A 23,016-nucleotide genomic window follows, 5' to 3' on the forward strand; every position below is an offset into this window, starting at 1 on the left:
TTTTGTATGTTACAAACATCAGCACAAATTTATAATACCCTCCCCACTATAGTGGTGTAGGGTATAAAAAATAAAAAAAGTTTTAAAAGTTAAATTTATTCGTTACTACATTCATACATATGTATGTATGTACATATGCAAAAGTACTGCCCAGCAGTTCGATAGAGAGTCAATGCATCTAAAAGAGTCAGTGATTTCCTTTTCTAACCACCAAGTTGGCTCTATTAAGTATTTCATCACGGATGTACTCTTTGTAAACAAGAGCAAAGACAATCGTCACTTTAGTGTCTCCATTTTATGTGTAAGTGGATACTTGAAAAATAAACTCAACCTTTTTGCTGTCTCTTCGATATCTATGGGGTGCGAATTGACTTCCTTATAGGACAAGCTCATATTAAAATTGCTAGTCTCCTGGAAGCTCGGTCAACCTTAATTTGTAGACTAGTAGACTACTAGAACTGCTGAGTGGTGCTGGTTGACTCCATAAATAATGATAATGAAAAGCTTTGCCAAATAAATGATTTCTATTCATTACATATTTAAAGAACTTAACAGTTTTCTACAAACGCAGCACATCCAAAATATCAAAGTCGTATTGTTAAAATATTTCATTTGAGAGGATAATGACAGGTCACAATGATAAATCATAAATTGTTATAAAATGTATCCATTTATATTAAAGTTTTTCTGCGATAGCTGAATGAAAAGGTTGCGAAAATAATTATTTTGTAAAATTTAAATAAAATCGAATTCTCAATTTAAATTTTAACAAGTGAGGGTGTTAATTATGTATCGATCCTCATAAATTATGGCGAAAATATTTTAGTTCCTTATCTATGTCCAATTAATTGCTATGTTTGGTATTTGTTCGATGTTAAAGTCATTTCATCGCTATACATGCTTTTTTTAGCCATTTATAGCTAGGTGAAATCGTAGACCGATATTCCACTATGTTCTCAACAGACAAATATATAAAAAAGTTATGATTGATATCGTATGTTTGTACTGACGTTTTTTAGACTTCTGAAATTCACACGGAGTACAATCTTTAAAATTGCTAAACGAACTTTAATTGAACTTAATTTATTTAAATATATTAATTAGTTTTAATGTGAAGCACCACATTATCAAGATGAATATGTATGTACAATTATAAATTGTGCCTTAATATATCTTTCTACAGAGTTATTTAATGCTGTAGATAATTCTTTAATTTGAAACAATAAGATAAGCTTTTGTTTATTTAATGGATATACAAATTTTAAAATAAACTTGATCAAATTAAATAATTCTTGGAAATACATTAAAAAGTATAATATTTCATAAGGTATTAATCTGAAGAAGTTTTTTTTACAATATAAATTTATTTATACAAAAATATTTCCTGTTACTTTTTACGTTTTTGTCCGTTTATAATGTTGAAGTTAAGAAAAAATGGGATACAGAAATCTAATCAAAGGTTATAATAACAAACTGATAACTTCCAGTTTGCGGATTTGCAAACAAAATCATTAAAAAGCAAACAAAAATAAAATATAATAAATTAAACAAAAAATTTTAGATTTAATAATACAGTTTATAATTTAAGTTATTTTAAAATTTGTAAGTTAAATATGCATTGTATATGTATGTATAAAGGAAAAAATATTGAATATATATGAATGTACATTCAGATAAAAGTGAATAAACATTTTTAGAATTAGGAAAAATGTAAGGATAAATTTTGGGTCTACACCAAAGAATCTTATTTTTAGGTGAATCTTTATAATCAGTCTGTTGCCATAATCTTCCATTTTATCAAGCCCCTTTTTATACCCTTCACCTTCGTGAAAGGGGGAATATATAAGTTTGTCATTCCGTTTGTAATTTCTATAATATAATTTTCCGACCCTATAAAGTATATATTCTTGATCCTTATAGATAGCGGAGTCCATTAAGCCATGTCCGTCTGTCTGTCTGTCCGTCTGTCTGTCTGTTGAAATCAGTTTTTAGAGGACCCCAGATATCGGCGAGATCCGAATCTTCAATAATTCTATTGGACATGATTTCGAGAAGATCGCTATTTAAAATCAGCAAAATCGGTCGGTAAATAACGGAGATATGAGCAAAAATCCGAGACAACCTCTGAAAATTTCATCAAAAAATTGTTAAAAAAGCAACAAAAACACTGTACATAAGAAAAAGATGTACACGTGTGTGTGTAGATGTATTTGGTTTTATTCAGCTGTGTATTTTTTGTATGTTTGGAATCCAAAAATACAAAAAATACACAGCAAAAAAATATGATTTGCATTTTTTGTTAAAATAAAATAATTTTCCCTTTTGTTTTGCAAATATATTTTTTAATGAATAGAAAAAAGTATTTAAAACGTTTTCAATTATATGTGAGTAGATTGTGAGTTATTGTACAATAATTTTTTGTGAATAATGTAAGTTTGAAATTTAAAACTAACACAAATTTTTCCAAGTGCTTTTTAAAACAATTTTTTTACGATAAACAAAAACAAAATCTACGTCTCGTCAATGTTTACCAGCAATGAATCAGAGGTCGAAGTCGACCGGCTTCGAGTCGGAGCTTAGCCGCCGCCGAACTATATTTAGTTGCTTGAGCCGCCGCCGAAACATTCGGCTTAAATCGACTCAAATTTTTTTAATGTTTTTATTAACTAGACTGTAAGATCAATTATGTTTAAAATACACTATGGTGAAGGGTATATAAGATTCGGCACAGCCGAATATAGCACTCTTACTTGTTTAACATAGCATGCATTCCAATATTATTATCCGAACTGGACATCGTACACATACATTTTTATACCCTTCACCTTCGTGAGAAGGGTATATATAAGTTTGTCATTCCGTTTGTAATTTCTATAATATAATTTTCCGATCCTATAAAGTATATATATTCTGGATCCTTATAGATAGCGGAGTCGATTAAGCCATGTCCGTCTGTCTGTGTGTTGAAATCAATTTCCTGAAGACTCCAGATATCTTCGAGATCCAAATCTTCAATAATTCTGTCAGACATGCTTTCGAGAAGTTTTCTATTGAAAATCAGCAAAATCGGTCCATAAATTACTGAGATATGGGTAAAAATCTGAGACTACCTCTGAAAATTTACTTAACAAATTATAAAAAAGCATAAAAACAACAACAACAAGGAGATAAAGCAGTAATATGTTGGTAATACTGCTCAGTTTGACGGTAGTAGTACAGTACAACGGTTAATATTTCTTTATGCTACAGTTTATATTTGTTTGTGTGTATGTTATGTGTGACATGTGTGTAGAGATACAAAATAAATAAAAACTGTTTTTTAAAACATACTTGGTGAAGTGTAATCTTATATACACTTCACCAAGTATGTTTTAAAAAACAGTTTTTATTTATTTTGTATCTCTACACACAGCCGAATATAGAAATCTGACTTGTTTCTATAACATGTGGGCATTTGTAGCTCCCATACAAACTCAGATTTATTTAATCATCAGTTTATCATAGCTTTAATAGAAGGCCCACTAATATATTTGGGAAGTGTATCATAATCGGGTCTTTAACAATGGAAAACATATAAGACAACATCAAGAAATGAACACAACATTACCACCAGTTGTCATATTTGAAATTTATTAATAGTACCAACTACTAACTAAAGATATTTTATTCTATTGCGAATCAAATAAATACAAATATACGAATTCATACATACAGTTAATACTTTCACTAATTATATAGCGAGATAAAAAGGGCTAAGGTGCATTAAGATATAAAAAGTACGATTAAATGAAAGAAGTATCATTTAATTAAAAGCTTTATCGTTAATTAAGAAAAGCGGCAAAAAACAGGAAATAGCCTAAGAACAGAAACATCAAAATCTACTTATTATGAGTACTTTTATTGTTGTCTTTAAACAAAGAAAAACGGCATTCATTATGAAGATAATATATTCTTTATAAAATATTTATTAAAAAAAAACTTTTTCTTAATTTAATACAAAACAAACAAGTGAAAAAAGGAAAGCGACACCCGCAAAATTCTAAGTTCCTATAATTAATTTAAAAAGTTAATTAATCATAGAAAGTTTATATTAGAAACTTTGAACTAAGCAAATGTACACAAAATTACTTCTGATATAATAAAGTACATATTAAAAATTTGTAATAAAAGAAATTGTAAAAAATACTCAAATGTGGTAAAACTAAAAGTCTCTTAAATCATTATTGAATTTAAAAATGAGTATAATCGTTCAGCCTGACTGTATGAATTTATTTTATTAAAATATACCTGTTTAAGTTTAAACACTTAAAAGCGAGAAATATAAAATGAAAACATAACAAAATTACAAAAAAAAATTATATAAGATCCTTTAATCCCCAATATAATTAAATAGCTGGAAGTCCTTCAATCTAGTCTGAACCTAGGATGATTACACTGGCTAACAAATTTATCCATCACAAAAGGTTTTTGTGCTATAATGTCCTATAAATAAAAACAACCGTTCTTGGTCATATATGGACGTTATAGCGGCTTTCCGTCGCTGGTTTAACCTCTATTATAAATCTAGGAACAACCAATGATGGAGAAATTCTAAGGCCAGATTCAAATTCAGTTCAGCTCCACTCATTTTCGCAATATATAATATTCTTCTGATATGACAACCTCATAAAGTCCCAAGTCATGAATATAAAAGCTCCAATCCCACTTAATAATTAAAATTTGAGCTGAATGAACCCAAATGTTTACTATATTTTTCTATTATTACATTTTCCAGTTCAAAGTCCTCAATCTTCTTTGTATTTTGAAGACTCATCGTTTTATTTTGTGGGTAAAAACTTTTATACAAGAGAATAAACCACAAAACTTTTTATTGATAAAATGGTTAGCCAAAGCTCATTTCGATTGAGATTTTGTGATGAACCCTGAAGTAATGGTTGGAACTCCAAACAATTTAGAGGAGGTTTAGCAACAGGTTCAGCCTGACCGTTGAGAAAATTTTAAACCACATTGAATACCTATATACTTATATAGTCCTGATATATACCTTTAATATAAAAATCTTTGATTTCCGACTTAATCAACCTAGTCCTCTTAGCCTTAGCCGCCGCTTCACAGTTATTAAAATCATCACATAAATTTTCTTTATTATGGAAAAATTATAAAGTATTAGTAAAGAAAAAAAGTTTATTAAAATAATGTATTTTGCAAAATTTTTAATTTCACTGTTAAATAGTAAATTTTTCTTAATCGGTTAATTGATAGAAATTATTCGGTTTATTTGTTATTTGAAATTTTTCGAGCGATTAATCGTCCAAAACGATCGATTTACCAATCGTTTGAATACCCCAGTAAACTCCATTCCTATCCCTCAATAGAATCCTTATCATCCAGTAGTTATACAGGGTATATTCAAGTTTGTCATTAGGTGTAAACCCCCATGAACTATTCAACAAAACGACAAAATGAAATAAATATATTCATAGTTCGTATTATATTCTGAGTCAATTTAACTATGTCCGTCTGTCCATCCGCCAATTTGTTTCATTTTCATACAAAACGATGGAAATGACAGAATTTCACCCAAAACATTCACTATTATCCGGGAAAGTTTCGTATTAAAAATCGACCAAATCGGTCCAACAGGTTCCGTGAAATTTTAGACAACCTCAAAAAAATTTTATTTCTTCACCCATTTTGGCATATTTTTACAAAAACTTTTGCAGATAAATCGATGCATGACGGTGTTGTTAGATTTATTATTCCAAAATTTTAGAATTATTAGTGTTAATTTTTTTTTATAAGTTGTTTGGTAACAAGTTCTAATTTTAAATTTTTGTTTTATTTGTAGACTGCATCTTATGTTATCATATAAAAAACTGCTGCACTAAATTAAATACTCCCATCCAAAAGCTGTGATACAAAATGCAAAATGCCACGTGCAGATCAGATGCTGTTAATGAACTCAACCACAGCCACAAACTCATCAGCATATTTTGTACACACACTGACCAGCAACAATGCCACCTCTTCCGTCATGCACTACGGCATTGGAGCAACAACGGCATCTTTAGCGAATACAAGCAACAGTATTGGCATTGTCAGTGTTAGTAATGTAACTCTTGATCCGATATCCTTACTAGAAGGCGGTTGTATTGTGCCAAGCGAAGAATGGCATGACAGTTATTTTGGAGTGAAACTTGCTGTACCCGAGTGGGAAGCCATTCTAACTGCTATCATATTATCTATTATAATTGTTCTGACAATTATTGGCAACATATTGGTGATACTAAGTGTGTTTACCTACAAACCACTACGCATTGTTCAGAATTTCTTTATTGTTTCTCTGGCAGTGGCAGATTTGACAGTCGCTTTGCTTGTGCTACCATTCAATGTAGCCTACTCGATATTAGGACGCTGGGAATTTGGAATTTACCTGTGCAAAATGTGGCTAACATGCGATGTTATGTGTTGTACATCTTCCATTTTAAATTTATGCGCCATTGCATTGGATCGCTATTGGGCCATAACAGATCCGATTAATTATGCTCAAAAACGAACTGTTGGTAGAGTCCTTTTGTTAATTGCCGGCGTATGGATATTATCGTTGCTCATCAGTTCTCCGCCTCTGGTGGGGTGGAATGATTGGCCGGAGGAGTTTACTAGTGCAACACCGTGTGAACTCAACTCAGACCCGGGTTATGTGATATATTCCTCACTGGGTTCATTCTTCATTCCCTTAATTATTATGGCAACAGTGTATATTGAAATATTCATTGCAACCAGACGTCGTCTGCGCGAACGTGCCCAAGCGGCCAAAATAAATACTATTGCGACACGTTCAGCTAGTGCAGACGTAGCCACTACAGCATTAAATTCCAATGGTGAAAGTTCTAGAACTGGAGCTGTTTTTACACTATGCTATAGTGTTCTCTGCTGCTGCCGAAACTCCTCTCACTTTTCGTCCACGCCAATGATACAAAACGACCAGGAGTCGATTAGTAGTGAAACTCACGTCAACAACGAAAATTCACGCGCTCAAATGTCCGAGCATAGAGTTGTAGTCGTAACACAACGAAAAAAGACACGACGAGCTAAAATCAAAGATTCCATAAAGCATGGAAAGTCCAAAGCACGAAATCAACTGAGTAAAAGCACTGAACTTAATCCCACTAATGTTAAAGATATTTGCGGCAGTGGTGCTGAAAGCCGACTTTTATCGCCTCAAACAAAAAATGTAGATATAGAAAATCCTGAAATTTCCACCGAGAGTGGCAGTGATCCTAAAGGCTGCATGCAAGTATGTGGGGGTGGTGGACCCACCAATGAAATATCGGCTGGTGATAACGATGAAGAGAATATGTCACTAAAAATTACTCCACCGCAGTCATCAATTGGAGCTGCTTCATCGCAAGCTGCTCCGCTGCAGAAAAAACCAGGTGGTGTTTATCAATTCATAGAAGAAAAGCAAAAAATTTCACTCTCCAAGGAGCGAAGAGCTGCCCGAACATTAGGCATCATAATGGGGGTATTTGTCATATGTTGGCTGCCATTTTTTCTAATGTACGTCATACTACCATTTTGCTCGACCTGTTGTCCAACAACTAAATTTAAAAACTTTATAACTTGGTTGGGCTATATTAACTCTGTATTAAATCCAATTATCTATACAATATTTAATCTTGATTATAGACGAGCGTTCAAAAGACTTCTTGGTTTAAACTAAGATTAGCACTAATCTGTAGTAAATTATTTGTAAAATTTATTTATTTATTTATTTTTTATTTTTTAAACAAACAAAAATTAAGATAATGTAAATATTTAAGTCATTCGAATATTTGTATTTATGTACAATTTATAATACATACTCAAGTTAAAATTAAATACATGTTTAATTACTTTTAGTAACTGTGAATACTTTTATTAGATTTAATAAACTTAATTATTCTTATATCATTTGCTTAATGAATTGTTATGAGCTTTAAAAATACATACATACTTGTACTTTAGAAAAATTATTTTCAATTTGTTTTATATGTAAGTATGTACATTCCGAACTACATATATCAGCAATAGTAGGGAAGCTTGTATGTACGTATGCATAAAAACATATGTATATATACATAGATATTTACAAATATTTTTTAAGGCAAAATAGATTTTATTTTGTATTTTTTAGCGTACTAAAAAATTTTAGGTTAAAATTCTCAGAAAGAACTTGAAATATTTTTCTACTTACAAATGTATATTAATATATATAATTATGTAGGTATATTAATTACAATACATTTTCCTGACATCAAATTTGAGTTAAATTTTGGAAACAGTTTCTTTCGAAGGGGGTCACTTTTCATTCACTTAGATTATATCAAATTAGATTGTTTTAATCTTTAAGCTTTTACGTTATGGTCACAATTTTAATATACCACCTAGTAGTGGTATGTAAAACCCCTCACTTGTGAGTTTTATATTAAAACCACTGCTGCATTAACTCGTCATATTATTAATCGGCAACTAATGATTGTTGCTTAACCAAGATCAAATAAATAACTTCTTTGAGAGAAATTTAATTATTTATATTTGTGCTATTCAGCAACATCAGAGGTAAACTAAAGTTATTCCGCAATAGTTTTTAGCACTAACTGTTGTTATTTTTAAAGAATTAAAAACAAAACGGTATGTCCACACTACGCGTTTTTCGCATTCTACGCGTACGAGTATAGCTACAAGTACGAGTATAGCGATGAAATTCGGTATAAGACCAAAACTTCTCTAGAAACTTTTTTTTCATATGAGCCAAAATCTTTCTACCAAATTTTTTGAGGATCGGTCCCTAATTGACCCTATCCTCCATATAAGATCCCCTTCAAAAAATGACTTTAGTGCTCATTACCATCCTAAACATTCGAGTATAGCGATGAAATAAGGTAGAAGTAAGTTTTTTACGGACCAAAACTTATCTAGCAACTTTTTTTGCCTAAAGTGACCCTAACCTCCATATAAGGTCTCCTTCTTCTTTAACAATCATTAATTAATCTCTCTCCCAAATTTAGTAAGAATCGATCCATAATTGACCATACAAGATACCCTTCAGAAAATTACTTTAACGTTCATTACTGGTTAAAAAAATACGAGTATACCGATAAAATTTGACACAAGTAAGTTCCTCGCGAGCCAAAATCTCTCTTACAAATTGTATGTGGTTCGGTCCATAATTGGCCGTATCCCCATACAAAGTCTCCTTCAGAAAATTTCTTAAACGATCTTTGCGTATGAGTTCTGAAATGCGGTTAGGAAATTCGACATAAGAAACCTTAATCTTTCTACCGAATTCCATGCGGAATGTGGAATATATGTAAGCCCTCTTTAGAAAATTATATTAATATCATCGATGATATTCAAGTAAACTAGTTTTATATGAACCAAAATCGGTCTACAAAAAGTTATAAAGATTATAGATTAATAATTGACCATACTCCTCATATTAGGTCCTCTTTAAAAATTTGATAGGAAGGATTCAGAATATTACTAGTACAGCATTGAAAATCGAAAACGAAAAGAGTATATACTTAGGAACATAATTCTCCATTCCCAATTTAATGAGGACTGATCTATAACTGACCCTAGCTGCTATCAAAGATTTTCTTCAGCAAAGAGTTTTGGTTACTAAAATACAAGTCTCCTTATTAAAATACGAGTATTACGATGAAATTTTACATAAATAAGTTCTATACAAAACGAAATCTATAAAAAAATTTATGATTGACGCATATAAGTAAAGGTCCTTTATAGAAAATTACTCATACGCTCACGGTTTAACAATTAAATAAGTTATAGTCGGACAAGACCGACCATATAATACCCTACACCTATATATGAATAAAATGTGATTTAGTTTTCAAATAAAGTTTTCATAATATATGAGTTGAATTGTACCTTGCCTCAGATATACTTAAGTTATTTATTGTTTAATAAAACTGTGGATATTTCGGTTAAATTTTGAAGGGGACTTTTTATAAGGGTCAATTATTTATTGTTTAATAAAACTGTGGATATTTCGGTTAAATTTTGAAGGGACTTTTTATAAGGGCCATATTATTATAAAATTCATGAGGGTCATCAAGGCTAGTATAGAACTTATTTTTGCAGCTTTTTGTCGAGATACGAGTATATTAAACATAATTATGAACTTAAAAGCCGTATTCGGCGGGTTCAGTTGTATGGGGGCTGGGTGAAATAAAGGACCGATGTAAACCATTTTCAACAAGCTTTGTGTACGATACCATACAAGATTATGTGCCAAATTTTATTGAATTATCTTTAATATTGCGTCCTGTAGTTTGATTACAAAATTTACATGGACGGACGGACATAGCTAAATCGACTCAGAAAATGAGCCGATTGGTATACTTAAAGGTGGGTATAGGACAGAATTATCGAAACAGAACCACGAAATACAAGATAGAGTGATATATTCGGCTGAGCTGTATCTTAAATACCCTCCACCATCTACTTTTATATTAATACTTTTTAATTAATCAATGTAGAAATAAGTTTTCTCATGTCTTAAATAGAAAAATCCCAAGATTTAAACAGCATTTATCTGTTATAATTCCGAGATTTATTAAACATTACATTTTATATTTTTTATAGCGCCCTAAGATATGCTTTAACGATATTTAATAATGTGCAAGTATGCATGTGTGTGAAAGATTTAGGGATTTTCAAAATGCATATATACAATTTTTTTCTACACAAATTGATAATGCAACTAGTTAAATGCGGTTAAATTGCGTTTACGGGCTGGACCTAGTATGGGAGATATGACCAATTATAGACCGATCGTAAAAAATCCTTTAAGCAAAATTTGTGTACATAAAAGTTATATTGCAGTCAAATTTTGTATCTATATCGTAATTATACCCTACACCACTATATTGGGGAGGGTATTATGCGTTTGTGCTGAAGTTTGTAAAAACCCAAAAAATATTGGTTCTAGACCCACCTTCAAGTATACTAATTGGCTCAGAATCACTTTCTGAGTCGATTTAGCTATGACCGTCCGTCTGTCTGTGTGTCCATGTAAACCTTGTGCGCACGCTACAGGTCGCAATTTTCAAGATAATTTGATGAAATTTGAAACATACTATTTTTTGGTTCCTAGCCCCCATAAAACCGTACCCCAGAATCGGGCCTTTAGGCTCACAATCACGTTAAAAGTTTTATAATGTCAACAAAAGTCTGCAAACATTAGTTTTATAGAACAATAAATGATAATACTAATTTTTATAGTGATCGCGCCTCATTTGACCCTATCCCCCATACAAACTCCCCTTCAGAAAATAACTTGAAGGTCAAAATTACTAATAAAACGATCAAAATCTACATAAATGACTTTGAAGTAGACGTAAATTCATTTACCAAAATTTATAAGGATAGGCCCATATTTGCCCCTTTTCCCCTATGAGCCCTCTTGAAGAAAATCTCTTTTTTATTAACAATAAGTAAAAAATTTCACAATAAAACAAATTAAATGCTTTATATAAAAAATCAACAATTTTAACATACTGACTGGTGTAGGGTATCATATGGTCGGCAATGTCCGACTATAAATTCATACTTGTTTAGTAATAAGTAATGTGTGTTCAAGTGATTTTCTGAAGAGAACGTTGCATTGGGACTGACCGCACCCACGTAATGAAAAAAAATCTTGAAATAGAATTTTTGCATACCAAATAAATATATGAGCTTATTGTATATATTTATTGGGAGGGACAGGTAATCATGTTACAGACAGGTAATCCTGTTCTCAGATGAGCTACAATTGAATACACATTAATTTTATATTTTTATGACGCACAATAAGACCTATCCAAAAATGCTATTTTTTGTCAATTGTGTTGTCCAAATGACAAAATATAGCAGGCACATCAGTGCTTATAACAAACTATTTTAGGAATTTTTGTGAAAATATGAAGAAAAAATAATTTCAATTCAATTTAAAAAAAAAACCTAATTGACGGCATAAAGTATGCTATAGTTTTTATTTTTTTTAGTTACGCTTGCTATGATCAAATTTTATAGCATATTCAAAGAAGAGAAAAATGTTTATTTATAAACAAAGATTAAAGCTTTTAATGTAAAATGTTTAAAAAACTATTAAAAATATTGTTTTTATGTATTTTTATAGTATGCATTCCTGAAAAGTTTTTGGAGTGTACGAGTTTTTTGCAAGTTATTCTCTTGTTTGAAAATGTTGTTGTTGTTTTTACAAATTTTTGCAATTTTCATGCTTTTGCTATAAGTTTTATTTATGATCGGGTTGTGTACGTGTGAATTGCCGAAAATCTTCGTAATTAGAACAATATGAACGCGCAACGCTGGTGTAAATTTAGTAACGGTCAAAAAACAAACTGTATAGGAGTTGCCGATCGTGGCTATAGTGTATGTTTATCAAGAATTTTCTTACCCTATCACGCGTGCTATGTAGTGGCAATATTGATCTTCTCTGTTGTAAACCTTGTGCGAAAGGTGCAGGTCACAATTTTCAAGATAATTGGATTAAATTTGGCACACACGCCGAAGGACGAAGCCCTTTGAAAGTGGTTGAAATCGGTCTATTATTTCACTTAGTCCCCATAATTATGTTAAATATTGTAGTATCTCTGCAAAAATCGGCAAAACATAGTTCTATTTACGTCTTAATAATACTACCGATTCTCGTTATTATCGGACTTTATTTGACCCTAGCCCCTATACAAAGTCCCCTTCAGAAAACGACTTGAAGGTCAATAATTAACTTATAAACAATAGTATCACGATGAAATCCAGCATACATAACACTTATGTAAACGAAAAGCCATGTACTAAAATTTGTAAGGATATGCCCATATTTAGCATTGCCTCCATATAACATTGCCTCCGATTTTCCTGGAAAATTACCTGACACCCCTGATCCATATATTTAATGTATTTAAGGTAAACTTGTTAAAATCTGTAATAGAAAAAAATAATTTCGTATAAATAATAGTTAAGTTTAAATTACAACAAATTGTTAAAATTTTAAATGAAAAACAAATTAAAAATAATTTAGAAATCGGTAAGTTGTCACTGATTTGAAATTTATTTGGATTCAGTCTCTGGTTTGCATTGGAGCTAGGGTCCAATAAGGGCCGATCCTTACGAAAATCTGCAGTGTCATTTATACTCATATAAAACTTATTTGTGCCAATTTTGAGAGAGAATATAATATTTGACGTAATTATGACATAAAAAGTTCAAATCGGGAGGTACGGTTGTATGGGGGCTAGGTGAAATAATGGACCGATTTTAGCATTTTTGCGGTTTCCCTGGTGATCACAATCCTGTATCAATTTGTCAACATTTTCAACTCATTCATCTGCATAGCGGCATTTAAAACCATTGATTCTAAGCAACTTTTTCTAGAGCAAAAACTGGACAATAGAGGGGAAATCAAACTTTAATCATTGACATTATACCGGGAAAATTCTTAAATTTGCTCAAAACAAGTAATATTATGTTTTACTTAAATTGTACTGGTGATAATCTAACACCAGTACAGTTACTTAATAGAAATGACTGTTTAAAGTGAAAAATTTAATCAGTGTATCAGGTCTCAACAGGTAAAAACTCAATTACATTTTCTTTTACTTTTCTTTTCTTGAGAGTTCATTTTGAGTTAAATGCGGTTGTTGAATTAGAGTACTTAAGAAATTCAAATATAATTGAAAAATGTATGTATTTAATAAAATAAAATATACTTAATATTTAGCTATAAATTCAAGTTAAAAAATTTAAAAAATATATAAAATGATACTGTTAAAAAAATGTAATAATTTAAACTGTTAATTGGCTTTCAATTTGTACTTACATACATATGTAACTAGTTTAAGAATTTAATTTAAAACTAACTTAAACAAAATACGTAAAATTAAATATATACACTATAACATTAAATAAATGTTAGCTAAATTTATTAAAAATCAATTGTGTTAAGATTAAAAAATATTCCATAAAATATAGGATTATTAAAAATTTAAAATTGTCTATTAATTTAATTATGCATGTAGTAAGTAAAACATATGTTTATACCCTTTACCTTCGTGAGAAGGGTATATATAAATTTATCATTCCGTTTGTAATTTCTATAATATAATTTTCCGACCCCATAAAGTATATAAGGAGTGAGATCGAAAAATTCTTAACTCACGTTTTTCATTACATTTTTCAACCAAAGTATTATTTGATTTTTTTTTAGATCAAGTTACCTTTGAAAAACATGTCAGTTATTATGTGTAATGTCAATTATATTAATTTTTTTGTTAATCTGATTAAAATGAGTGACCAGAAAAAAGTGCGTACTGAAATTATTAAATATTTTCAACTAAACCCAACTTGGTCTTACAAAAAGTTGGCCAAGCATACAAAGGTCTGCCTTCAAACTGTTTCCAATGTCATTAAACAGTACCGGAAGAACTTGTCAGTTGATAGAAAACCTGGTTCAGGTAGAAGGAATGGTCCACATGATGTTTCTAAAGCCAAAAAATAGAACGCATTTTCAAAAGAGCTCCCAACACATCCGGTAAGAAAGCAGCTCGGTTAGCTCAGTGCTCGGACTATTTGGTACGAAAAGTTAAAGCTTATGCAGGTTTAAAAACATACAAGTCTCAAAAAGTTCCTGACAGGAACGCTGCTAAAAATTTAGAGGCCAAAAACAGAGCACGGAAATTGAAGTCAAGTTTTATAAAAAAATATTCTTGCTGCATAATGGATGACGAAACGTATGTTCTGGCAGATTTTTCGCAACTTCCAGGTCAAAAGTTTTATGTTGCTGATGCTCGAGGGAATGTTGAAGAAAAGTTTAGGACCCAAAAGCAGACAAAATTTCCCAGAAAGTTCTTGGTATGGCAAGCAATATGCAGTTGCGGCAAAAGAAGCCAATCATTTGTTACAACGGGCTCTATAAATACCGAAATTTACATCAAGGAATGTTTACAAAAAAGGCTGCTTCCATTCATAAGACTTCATAATGTGTCCACTTATTTTTGGCCTGACTTGGCATCCTGTCACTATGGTAAACAAGCCCTTGAGTGGTACAAGAACAATAATGTGGTATTTGTACCAAGAGAGGCAAATCCTCCAAACTGCCCGGAGCTAAGGCCAGTGGAGAGATATTGGGCTCTTGTTAAAAGAGAATTGAAGAGTACAAAAAAGGTGTCCAAAAGTGTGGTAGATTTTAAACGGAGATGGACTACATGTTCGAGCAAAGTGACAGAAAGCACTATAAAAACGTTAATGGAAGGGTTTCCGAAAAGGGTTCAAAATTTCATCACTAGTGATTAAAACTATAAAAATATTTTTTTTTGTAAATTGTAATAATAATTTGAATCAAATAAAAAAAAATAAAGCTGTAAGATTAGTGGTTTCTTTTTTATAAACATATATGTATGTTAAGAATATTTCGATCTCACTCCTTATATTCTGGATCCTTATAGATAGCGGAGTCGATTAAGCCATGTCCGTCTGTCTATTTTTAGAGGACCCCAGATATCGGCGAAATCCATATCTTCAATAATTATGTTAGACATGCTTTCGAAATCCGCAAAATCGGTCAATAAATAACGGAGATATGAACAAAAATCCGAGACAACCTCTGAAAATTTCATCAAAAATTGAGTCTTTTTATCATGCTCAAACATAAATTGCAGAAAACAAAATACACAATCATACGGTAAATTTTGTTATTGTACTCTTGTTTATAAAAACAAGGCAGAGCGGGATCAGCAGAGCAAGAGTAGCAGAGCGAGAGCAGCACTAGTGTGTTGTTATTGGCTGAAATGAAATTAATTATGTGGAGCCTGGCTTAAGTTAGAAACCATTAAAGGCAACTTTTTGATCCTTTTTTTGTTTTTAAAAGGTACTTTTGGAATTTTTTCTAATATTGAACCTAGAAATATGAATTAGGTTAGAATTTAGGGACATGAAATTTAGTACGTAGATTCGGAATTAGATGACAACCCTTAAAAGGTAACTTTTTGGTGGTTTTTCGTTTTTCAAAAGGTATTTTTTGAGTTTTCTATAATAATGAACTTACAAACATGAAATTAAGTATGTAGATTCCGGATTAGACGAGAACACATCAAAGGGAATTTTGTGGTATTTTTTCGTTCTACAAAAGGTACTTTTTGAATTTTCTATAATATTAAACCTAGAAATATGAAATTAAGTATGTAGAGCCCGGATTAGATCAGAACACATAAAAGGGAACTTTTTGGTGCTTTTTCGTTTTTCAAAAGGTACTTTTTGAGTTTTCTATAATAATGAACTTAGAAACATCAAATTAAGTAGTAGAGTTCGGATTAGACGAGAATACAACAAAAGGGAATTTTTTTGGGACTTTTTCGTTCTACAAAAGGTACTTTTTCCTTCTACAAAAGGTACTATTTGAAATTTCTATAATATTGAAACTACAAACATGAAATTAATTATGTAGAGCCTGAGTTAAGTGGAAACCCATAAAAGGGGGCTTTTTGCTACTTTTTCGTTCTTCATAAGGTACTTTTTGAAATTTCTATAATATTAAACCTAGAAACGTGAAATTAATTGTGTAGAGTCTGGATTGTGAGAAGCCATAAAAGGGGACTTTTTGATACCTTACCGTTTTGCATTTGTATTTTTTGATTTTTTTGTAATAAAATTCGTACTGACTGTTTTTTAACACATCATGGTGAAGGGTATATAAGATTCGGCACAGCCGAATATAAAACTCTTACTTGTTTTAATAAACATTGTAATGTTTTATTTACTTGGACGTTACACAATAATGTTTTTTTCTTTTTAAGTTTTATTTTTATACTAATACACTCGCACTTTTTAAAATTGAAACAAGCTTACTTTAAAATTTTTCTTTTCATCTCGTGTTTCAATTTTACAATCAATGAAATAAATTAATTTTTGATTAATTATAATACCCTACACCACTTTAGTCTGCAGCCTACATCACAGAATCAATTTCAAACGAATTTTGACAATAAGGTTGTGTGAAAATCTTAAAAAAAAACTTGTAGGTGTAACTGCGGTGTTACTGAAGCTTATTTAAGGTCCAAAATGTGCATAAGCTAGCTTAATGGAATGTCAAAAACGAACGAAAAGTCTCTCAAGTGCTTAAGAAAATCCGACATTCCGAAACTTTTAGGTGGCTATAATGCAGAGTTGCTCACACACATACTACCATAGACTATCATAGTTTTATTTGTGTTGGTAAAGCAGCAGAGAACAGAATTCCATTCAAATTAAAAGTATACTAATAAAATGACTACAAACTATAAAGTATATGCTAACTGTCAAATATATAAACTTAGCGTCAGCAGAATTTTCTTACCCTATCACGCGTGCTATGTGATCAATAATGGCAATAATGATCTTCTCTGCTATAATGTATTTAAGAGCATTTAAAACAATTTATCCCCATTTGCCTATTTTTGTGTCACACATAATAATAAAATACATATTTCATAATATTTTATCGAAATAAATTAATTTTCTTTTTCCTTAAATTTCATTTTTATGTTTTTTTGTTGTAAAATAAACAAATAACTGATTCTGTACGGAATGTGCGTCGCTCTTTGCTTAAGCAAATAAAATTTGACGAAACTTGACAAAACTTGACGAAACTCTCTTAAGTACATTATAGTTTGTCACATAAGTTTATATGTATTCGCACAGTTGCTTATTCTGATTTTCCCCCAAGAAAGGGAGACATTCCAAGAGTTCCATAGTATGCATACCTGAGACCAGTGTACACTTAATAAGGTAGCCTCGTCCGCACAGCTGATCATCAGCTTTTACAATCTTATCTGTCAAAATTCCTGTTTGTTTACATAGAAAAAAAATCGCAAAAGGTGTAAAAATTTTAAAAAGTGAAGAAAATTATGGTTTTAAAGGAGTTTTCTAGGTCAATCGTGATTAAATGTCTTTGTTATCCTTCTCTCTTGATAAAAAAAGAAAATCTTTAGCTCCGGCATACGTTCCAAATCAGTTTCAACTATTTTTAACACGACCAATCACTTTTCACAAAAAACACGTTTAATTCGGAAAATTGGTCTTCCCAATAGATATAGTTATGATTTTCAGACATTCCACGTTTAATTAATATAATATATTAATATTAATAGTTAAAAATTTAAATAATTGCTAAAAACTCATATTTTTATTGTGTTTATTTGTTGCTTTTTCATTCTACACACACAGCTTTTTTTGACAGATGGGATTATTCTACAATAACAAATCGCCTGTTGTTTTTGTATTGTTGTATTTGTTGTAGCGACGAGGCTACCTTATTAAGTGTACACTGCCTGAGACCAAGTCTTGACACATACAAGTACTTACAATCAAATTATTTATATCTGTTGCATTGTACGTAGTTGTGGGAAGATACTTTAAGCGGGTAGTCCACACTACTCGTTTTCGCGTCAAAGCAAAAGTCTTGACACATACAAGTACTTACAATCAAATTATTTATATCTGTTGCATTGTACGTAGTTGTGGGAAGATAATTTAAGCGGGTAGTCCACACTACTCGTTTTCGCGTCAAAGCATTACGCGCTTTTCATACCTACTTCACGTTCTATGCTTCAAGTTACATGTGACGCTTTTTAAGCGTAATTTTTTTGTTTTATTTTAAAAAAAACTGCGTTTTTTACAGCTTTAATTTATTTTTTCATCATTATACTCATTTTATTTTATCAAAATTTATAAATACGCATTAAATAAACAATATTAAATGCCAAAATCAGCTGACATGTTCGTTCGCCGCTTGCGACGCTTATAAAAGTAGAATGTAGATCTACTTTAAGCGTTCTACGCGTCAAGGCATTCTATGCTTTAGTGTTTGTAACTTTCAGCATACAATTCTATTTTTTTGACAGAAGCATAGAATGCGAGAAAGCGTAGAACGCGTGGTGTGGATCTCCAGCTTTACGGCATTTAATCCGTTGTCCAATCAAATTAAAAAACAATTTCATTATCCTTTTCCACTCATGAGTTGTTAACTTTCTTGTGTTGTTTATATTTCCTAAGATTATTTATCTGTTTCCAGTGTTATTAATATATATTGGGTTGCAAGCTCCTCCGGAAATTTAACCTATATTAAGAAGATGCATGTATTTTTTATATGGCACAGCTCAAAATATATTAATAAAGTATCATCAATTGAATTTATTAATTGAAGCAAGTTTGTCGAAGTTTGTTTTGAAAATTGTCTAGATGGTTTATGTCGCCATTTTTTTAATTGTGTTTTGCTATTTGTTAAAAATTGTGAAAAGTTGAAAAAGTAAATTAAAAGTGGGTTTGAAGTGATTTAAAATTGTTATAAATTATATTATATAATTAATCAAGTACATGTTAGGATGTTCCATAACCTTTCATCATATACTTTTATGTAAAAACTATCCCAAAAAGTAGGGTAGAAGGGGGATCATGCGCCATAGGGGCACATCTGTCAATGCGAATAACTTGAAAACTGTGTAATCGATTTTATCGCATTATCAAATTTTGTTTTCGTTTATCTATCATCCCTGAAAATTTGAAACATTAACTTTACATATGATGGGAGGCAGACATGATTAATTGTTTTTCAAAGGGCTGTGAAAATATTTCACTGTGTGAACTTTTTATGCTAACTTTTTTAGTTTTTGTGATAGAAAAAATATATTGGTCAGTATTAGAACGTCAATAATAGTGAACAATAAGACATAATATTAATTTCGATAATATAATTTGAAGCCCGAAAAAATTGAAATTAAACCCCAGAACTGCCCGTGGGGCACATGCGCCAAATATATGTAAAGCTTGTGATGTAGAACAAAATTTGGTTAGAATATTGAAAAAAATCAGTAATAATTTGTTTTAATTTTTTTGTTAAGTTCTGTGAAATAAACAATAAATATCTGATTTATTACACTCTGTTTAATAAATTAAAGTATAAAACAGCAAAATAAGTTTTTATTTTTGTATTTTTATACCCTTGACCTTCGTGAGAAGGGTATATATAAGTTTGTCATTCCGTTTGTAATTTCTATAATATAATTTTCCGAGCCTATAAAGTATATATATTCTGGATCCTTATAGATAGCGGAGTCGATTAAGCCATGTCCGTCTGTATGTCTATCCGTCTGTCTGTTGAAATCAGTTTTTAGAGGACCCCAGATATCGGCGAGATCCGAATCTTCAATAATTCTATTAGACATGCATTCGAGAAGATCGCTATTTAAAATCAGCAAAATCGGTCGGTAAATAACGGAGATATGAGCAAAAATCCGACACAACCTCTGAAAATTTCATCAAAAAATGTCAACAACACTGTACATAGAAAAAGATGTACACGTGTGTGTGTAGATGTATTTGATTTTATTCAGCTGTGTATTTTTTTGTATGTTTGGAATCCAAACATACAAAAAAAAACACAGCAAAAAAATATGATTTGCATTTTTTGTTAAAATAAAATAATTTTCCCTTTTATCTTGCAAATGTATTTTTTAATGAATAGAAAAAAGTATTTAAAACATTTTCAATTATGTACTTGCTAATGATGCTTTGGGTAGAGTCTTAGGTGTTTTAGTGTCCTTATCGGGCCAGTTGCACCTTCTTTTGGTGAGTTGTGGTTACTTCCTCTATTTTAGAATTTAACTCCTCAACGTTATCAGTAGTTGCTACTGATACTATGTTCTTAGCCTTTTTAGTGTCCCAATTTTGAATACGACAGCTTTACAGGCGATGTAGGTCCTACCTTTATTTTTGGCAATACTAGCCATAGATTTCATTACCCAGTTAACAGTGGACTTTAAGAGCACCGGAAGCTCGCTCTTCTTTGCCAGTCCCATCATAGCCCCATCTCTAGGAGGAGGCATACTGTAAGGAACCTCCGATTATTCCGGGTTTGAAGCTAGGGTAGTGCTCAGTCTAGTCCAGGATTCCTTTACATAAAATTTTAATACACTCTTTCTTTTGTTGGGTTTTCTTTTTTTCAGACTTCTTTATTATACACCCTTTATTTTTTATAGATTTGCTTTTTTTCTTTTACAAGTATTTTCAATGCTTATATCACTTAACACGAACTTGTCTCGCTGGCCGGGTTTGTGAAGGTGTGACGCGTGTCGGTGTCCCTCCAATCCTGCCATCTAACTACTACCTTTGTTAATATCTAGAATGTAAATTATAGATTTCTTCTCTTGTTCCTAACCTAGCACTGCCAACTGTAATTTTCTTACCGACACACACGTCTTAGCTGTTCACTCGTTACACTACAAAAGAGAGTGATTGTTCGTTTACATCCTAATTTATAGTCCTCTGTAACTACAACTTCTGTAGTTTTGTAGTGATGCTCCTTTCATTGGTTTGAACCGTTAACAGTTTTTACGGCTTATTCTCCCCATCTGACTTCATACTTGAAGCAAAAATATAAATCTTTTATGCTATGTTTCCACTGAGGCGTTTTAAGCAAATCTAGTTGATTTGTCCAAAACTAGTTGAAGTCATGTAGATTTCCCATACATTTTTGACAAATCCAAATCTACTTAATCGACTAGATTTGATTTAAAACATGTCGAAAATGTATTTTTTCGAACAAGACTTGCTTATACAACACTGCATTGTGTCTAGGATAAGCAAATATAACTATAGACATTAAATAAACAAATTTATACTTTTACAACTGTAATTTTGTATTTTTAATATTTAAATTTGAATGAATTTAACATTACTGTCGATATATCAAAATAAAATGACAGGATTTGTTCGAAAATTCGAATATCAAAAACTAGTAAGCTCAGTGGAAACACCTTGAAGAGGTTTAAGAAAATCTAGTAGATTTCAAGCCAGTGGAAACATACTATTAAATATTTTTTACTTAATGTGTTGCAAACTAACGAATTTATTATAACATTACAAAAGCAAAAATAACATGCAGCTTTTAAAACAAATGGCAAAAAGAAAATTTACATTAATGTAAGATACAATTTTGACGATAACCAGAAAATAACTGATTACAAATGTGATTATCCCACATTCCGGAATTTAAAATCGGCTGTAATTTTCTGTTATTAGTTCTTAGTATATTCTCTTACTCAATGCTCCAGTAACAAGTTATTTGATCGTGCTATTTGGAATGATTTTAACAAAACTTTAAAAATAATATTTTTGAAAAAGCTTCTAATATCGACTAGAACTCCATATTATACACATGCTCTAAACAATTGATAACAAATCCTGTTGAAAAAATTTATTAATCTCGGATCTATTAATCTCGGATACCGAGGAGGATTAGTAATACCATTTCCATTGTTATGTTCAAGTTCTTGTTTCATTAAAGGGAACATTTGCCTATTCCGTCTGTCTATTTCCATTATTCTTGATCGTTTTTTTAAGGATTCGTAATAACAGAGTTCGTTATAAGAAATGTTTTTTGTATGAAAATTGTTACCAAAATATCGGGACATGCAACATTATTCGTAATAACCGAGAATTATTTATAACCGGATGCGTTATAATCGAGTTTGACTGTATAATGTAATGCAGAAGTGGACCAAAATTCTGCAGAGAGAATTTTATTTAAACATGTTTCCATTTTAGTGCTAGATTTAGCACTTTGTTTCGTGAAAATGCATTGAAATATTTTGAAATTATGCTAAATGTTTTTTAGCATAATATACTTGATAAAACCCTATTTATATTAAATTCAGATTGAAAAGTATTTCAGACAAGTGTTAAATACAACACTTCTTGATTAAGCGATTTTTATGTGTTTAATAATTAGTTGGCAACGCAGATTGTTTTTGTTCGCAAAGTTGGCTAAACAGCATGTGTGTGGAATGCAGAGACTTGAGCTGATTTGGCTTACCCCATGTCTATATTAGACAAATATTTCTTACGATACTTGACAAAACGTCGACTGAAAAATTGTCAGTTTTTTGTTTATTGGCATGCATAGGGGTTACAAAATGC

At 31.0% G+C, this 23,016-nt stretch overlaps 1 protein-coding gene across 7 annotated transcripts in view; it reads left to right on the top strand.

Annotated features, from left to right (window-relative positions):
* LOC111675866 (tyramine/octopamine receptor) overlaps positions 1-8,015 on the top strand; it is a 182,781-nt gene extending 174,766 nt beyond the window's left edge. For all 7 annotated transcript variants that reach the window (XM_046952292.1, XM_046952289.1, XM_046952290.1 and 4 more), the window contains one exon: positions 5,849-8,015. In XM_046952292.1, the coding sequence (XP_046808248.1) occupies positions 5,930-7,723 (1,794 nt within the window). In that variant the 5' untranslated portion in view covers positions 5,849-5,929 and the 3' untranslated portion in view covers positions 7,724-8,015. The remainder of the gene's footprint in view (positions 1-5,848) is intronic.
* The last annotated feature ends 15,001 nt before the right edge of the window (positions 8,016-23,016 follow it).

The sequence above is a fragment of the Lucilia cuprina genome, chromosome 5 (assembly GCF_022045245.1).
Source record: "Lucilia cuprina isolate Lc7/37 chromosome 5, ASM2204524v1, whole genome shotgun sequence".
Lineage (NCBI taxonomy): Eukaryota > Metazoa > Arthropoda > Insecta > Diptera > Calliphoridae > Lucilia > Lucilia cuprina.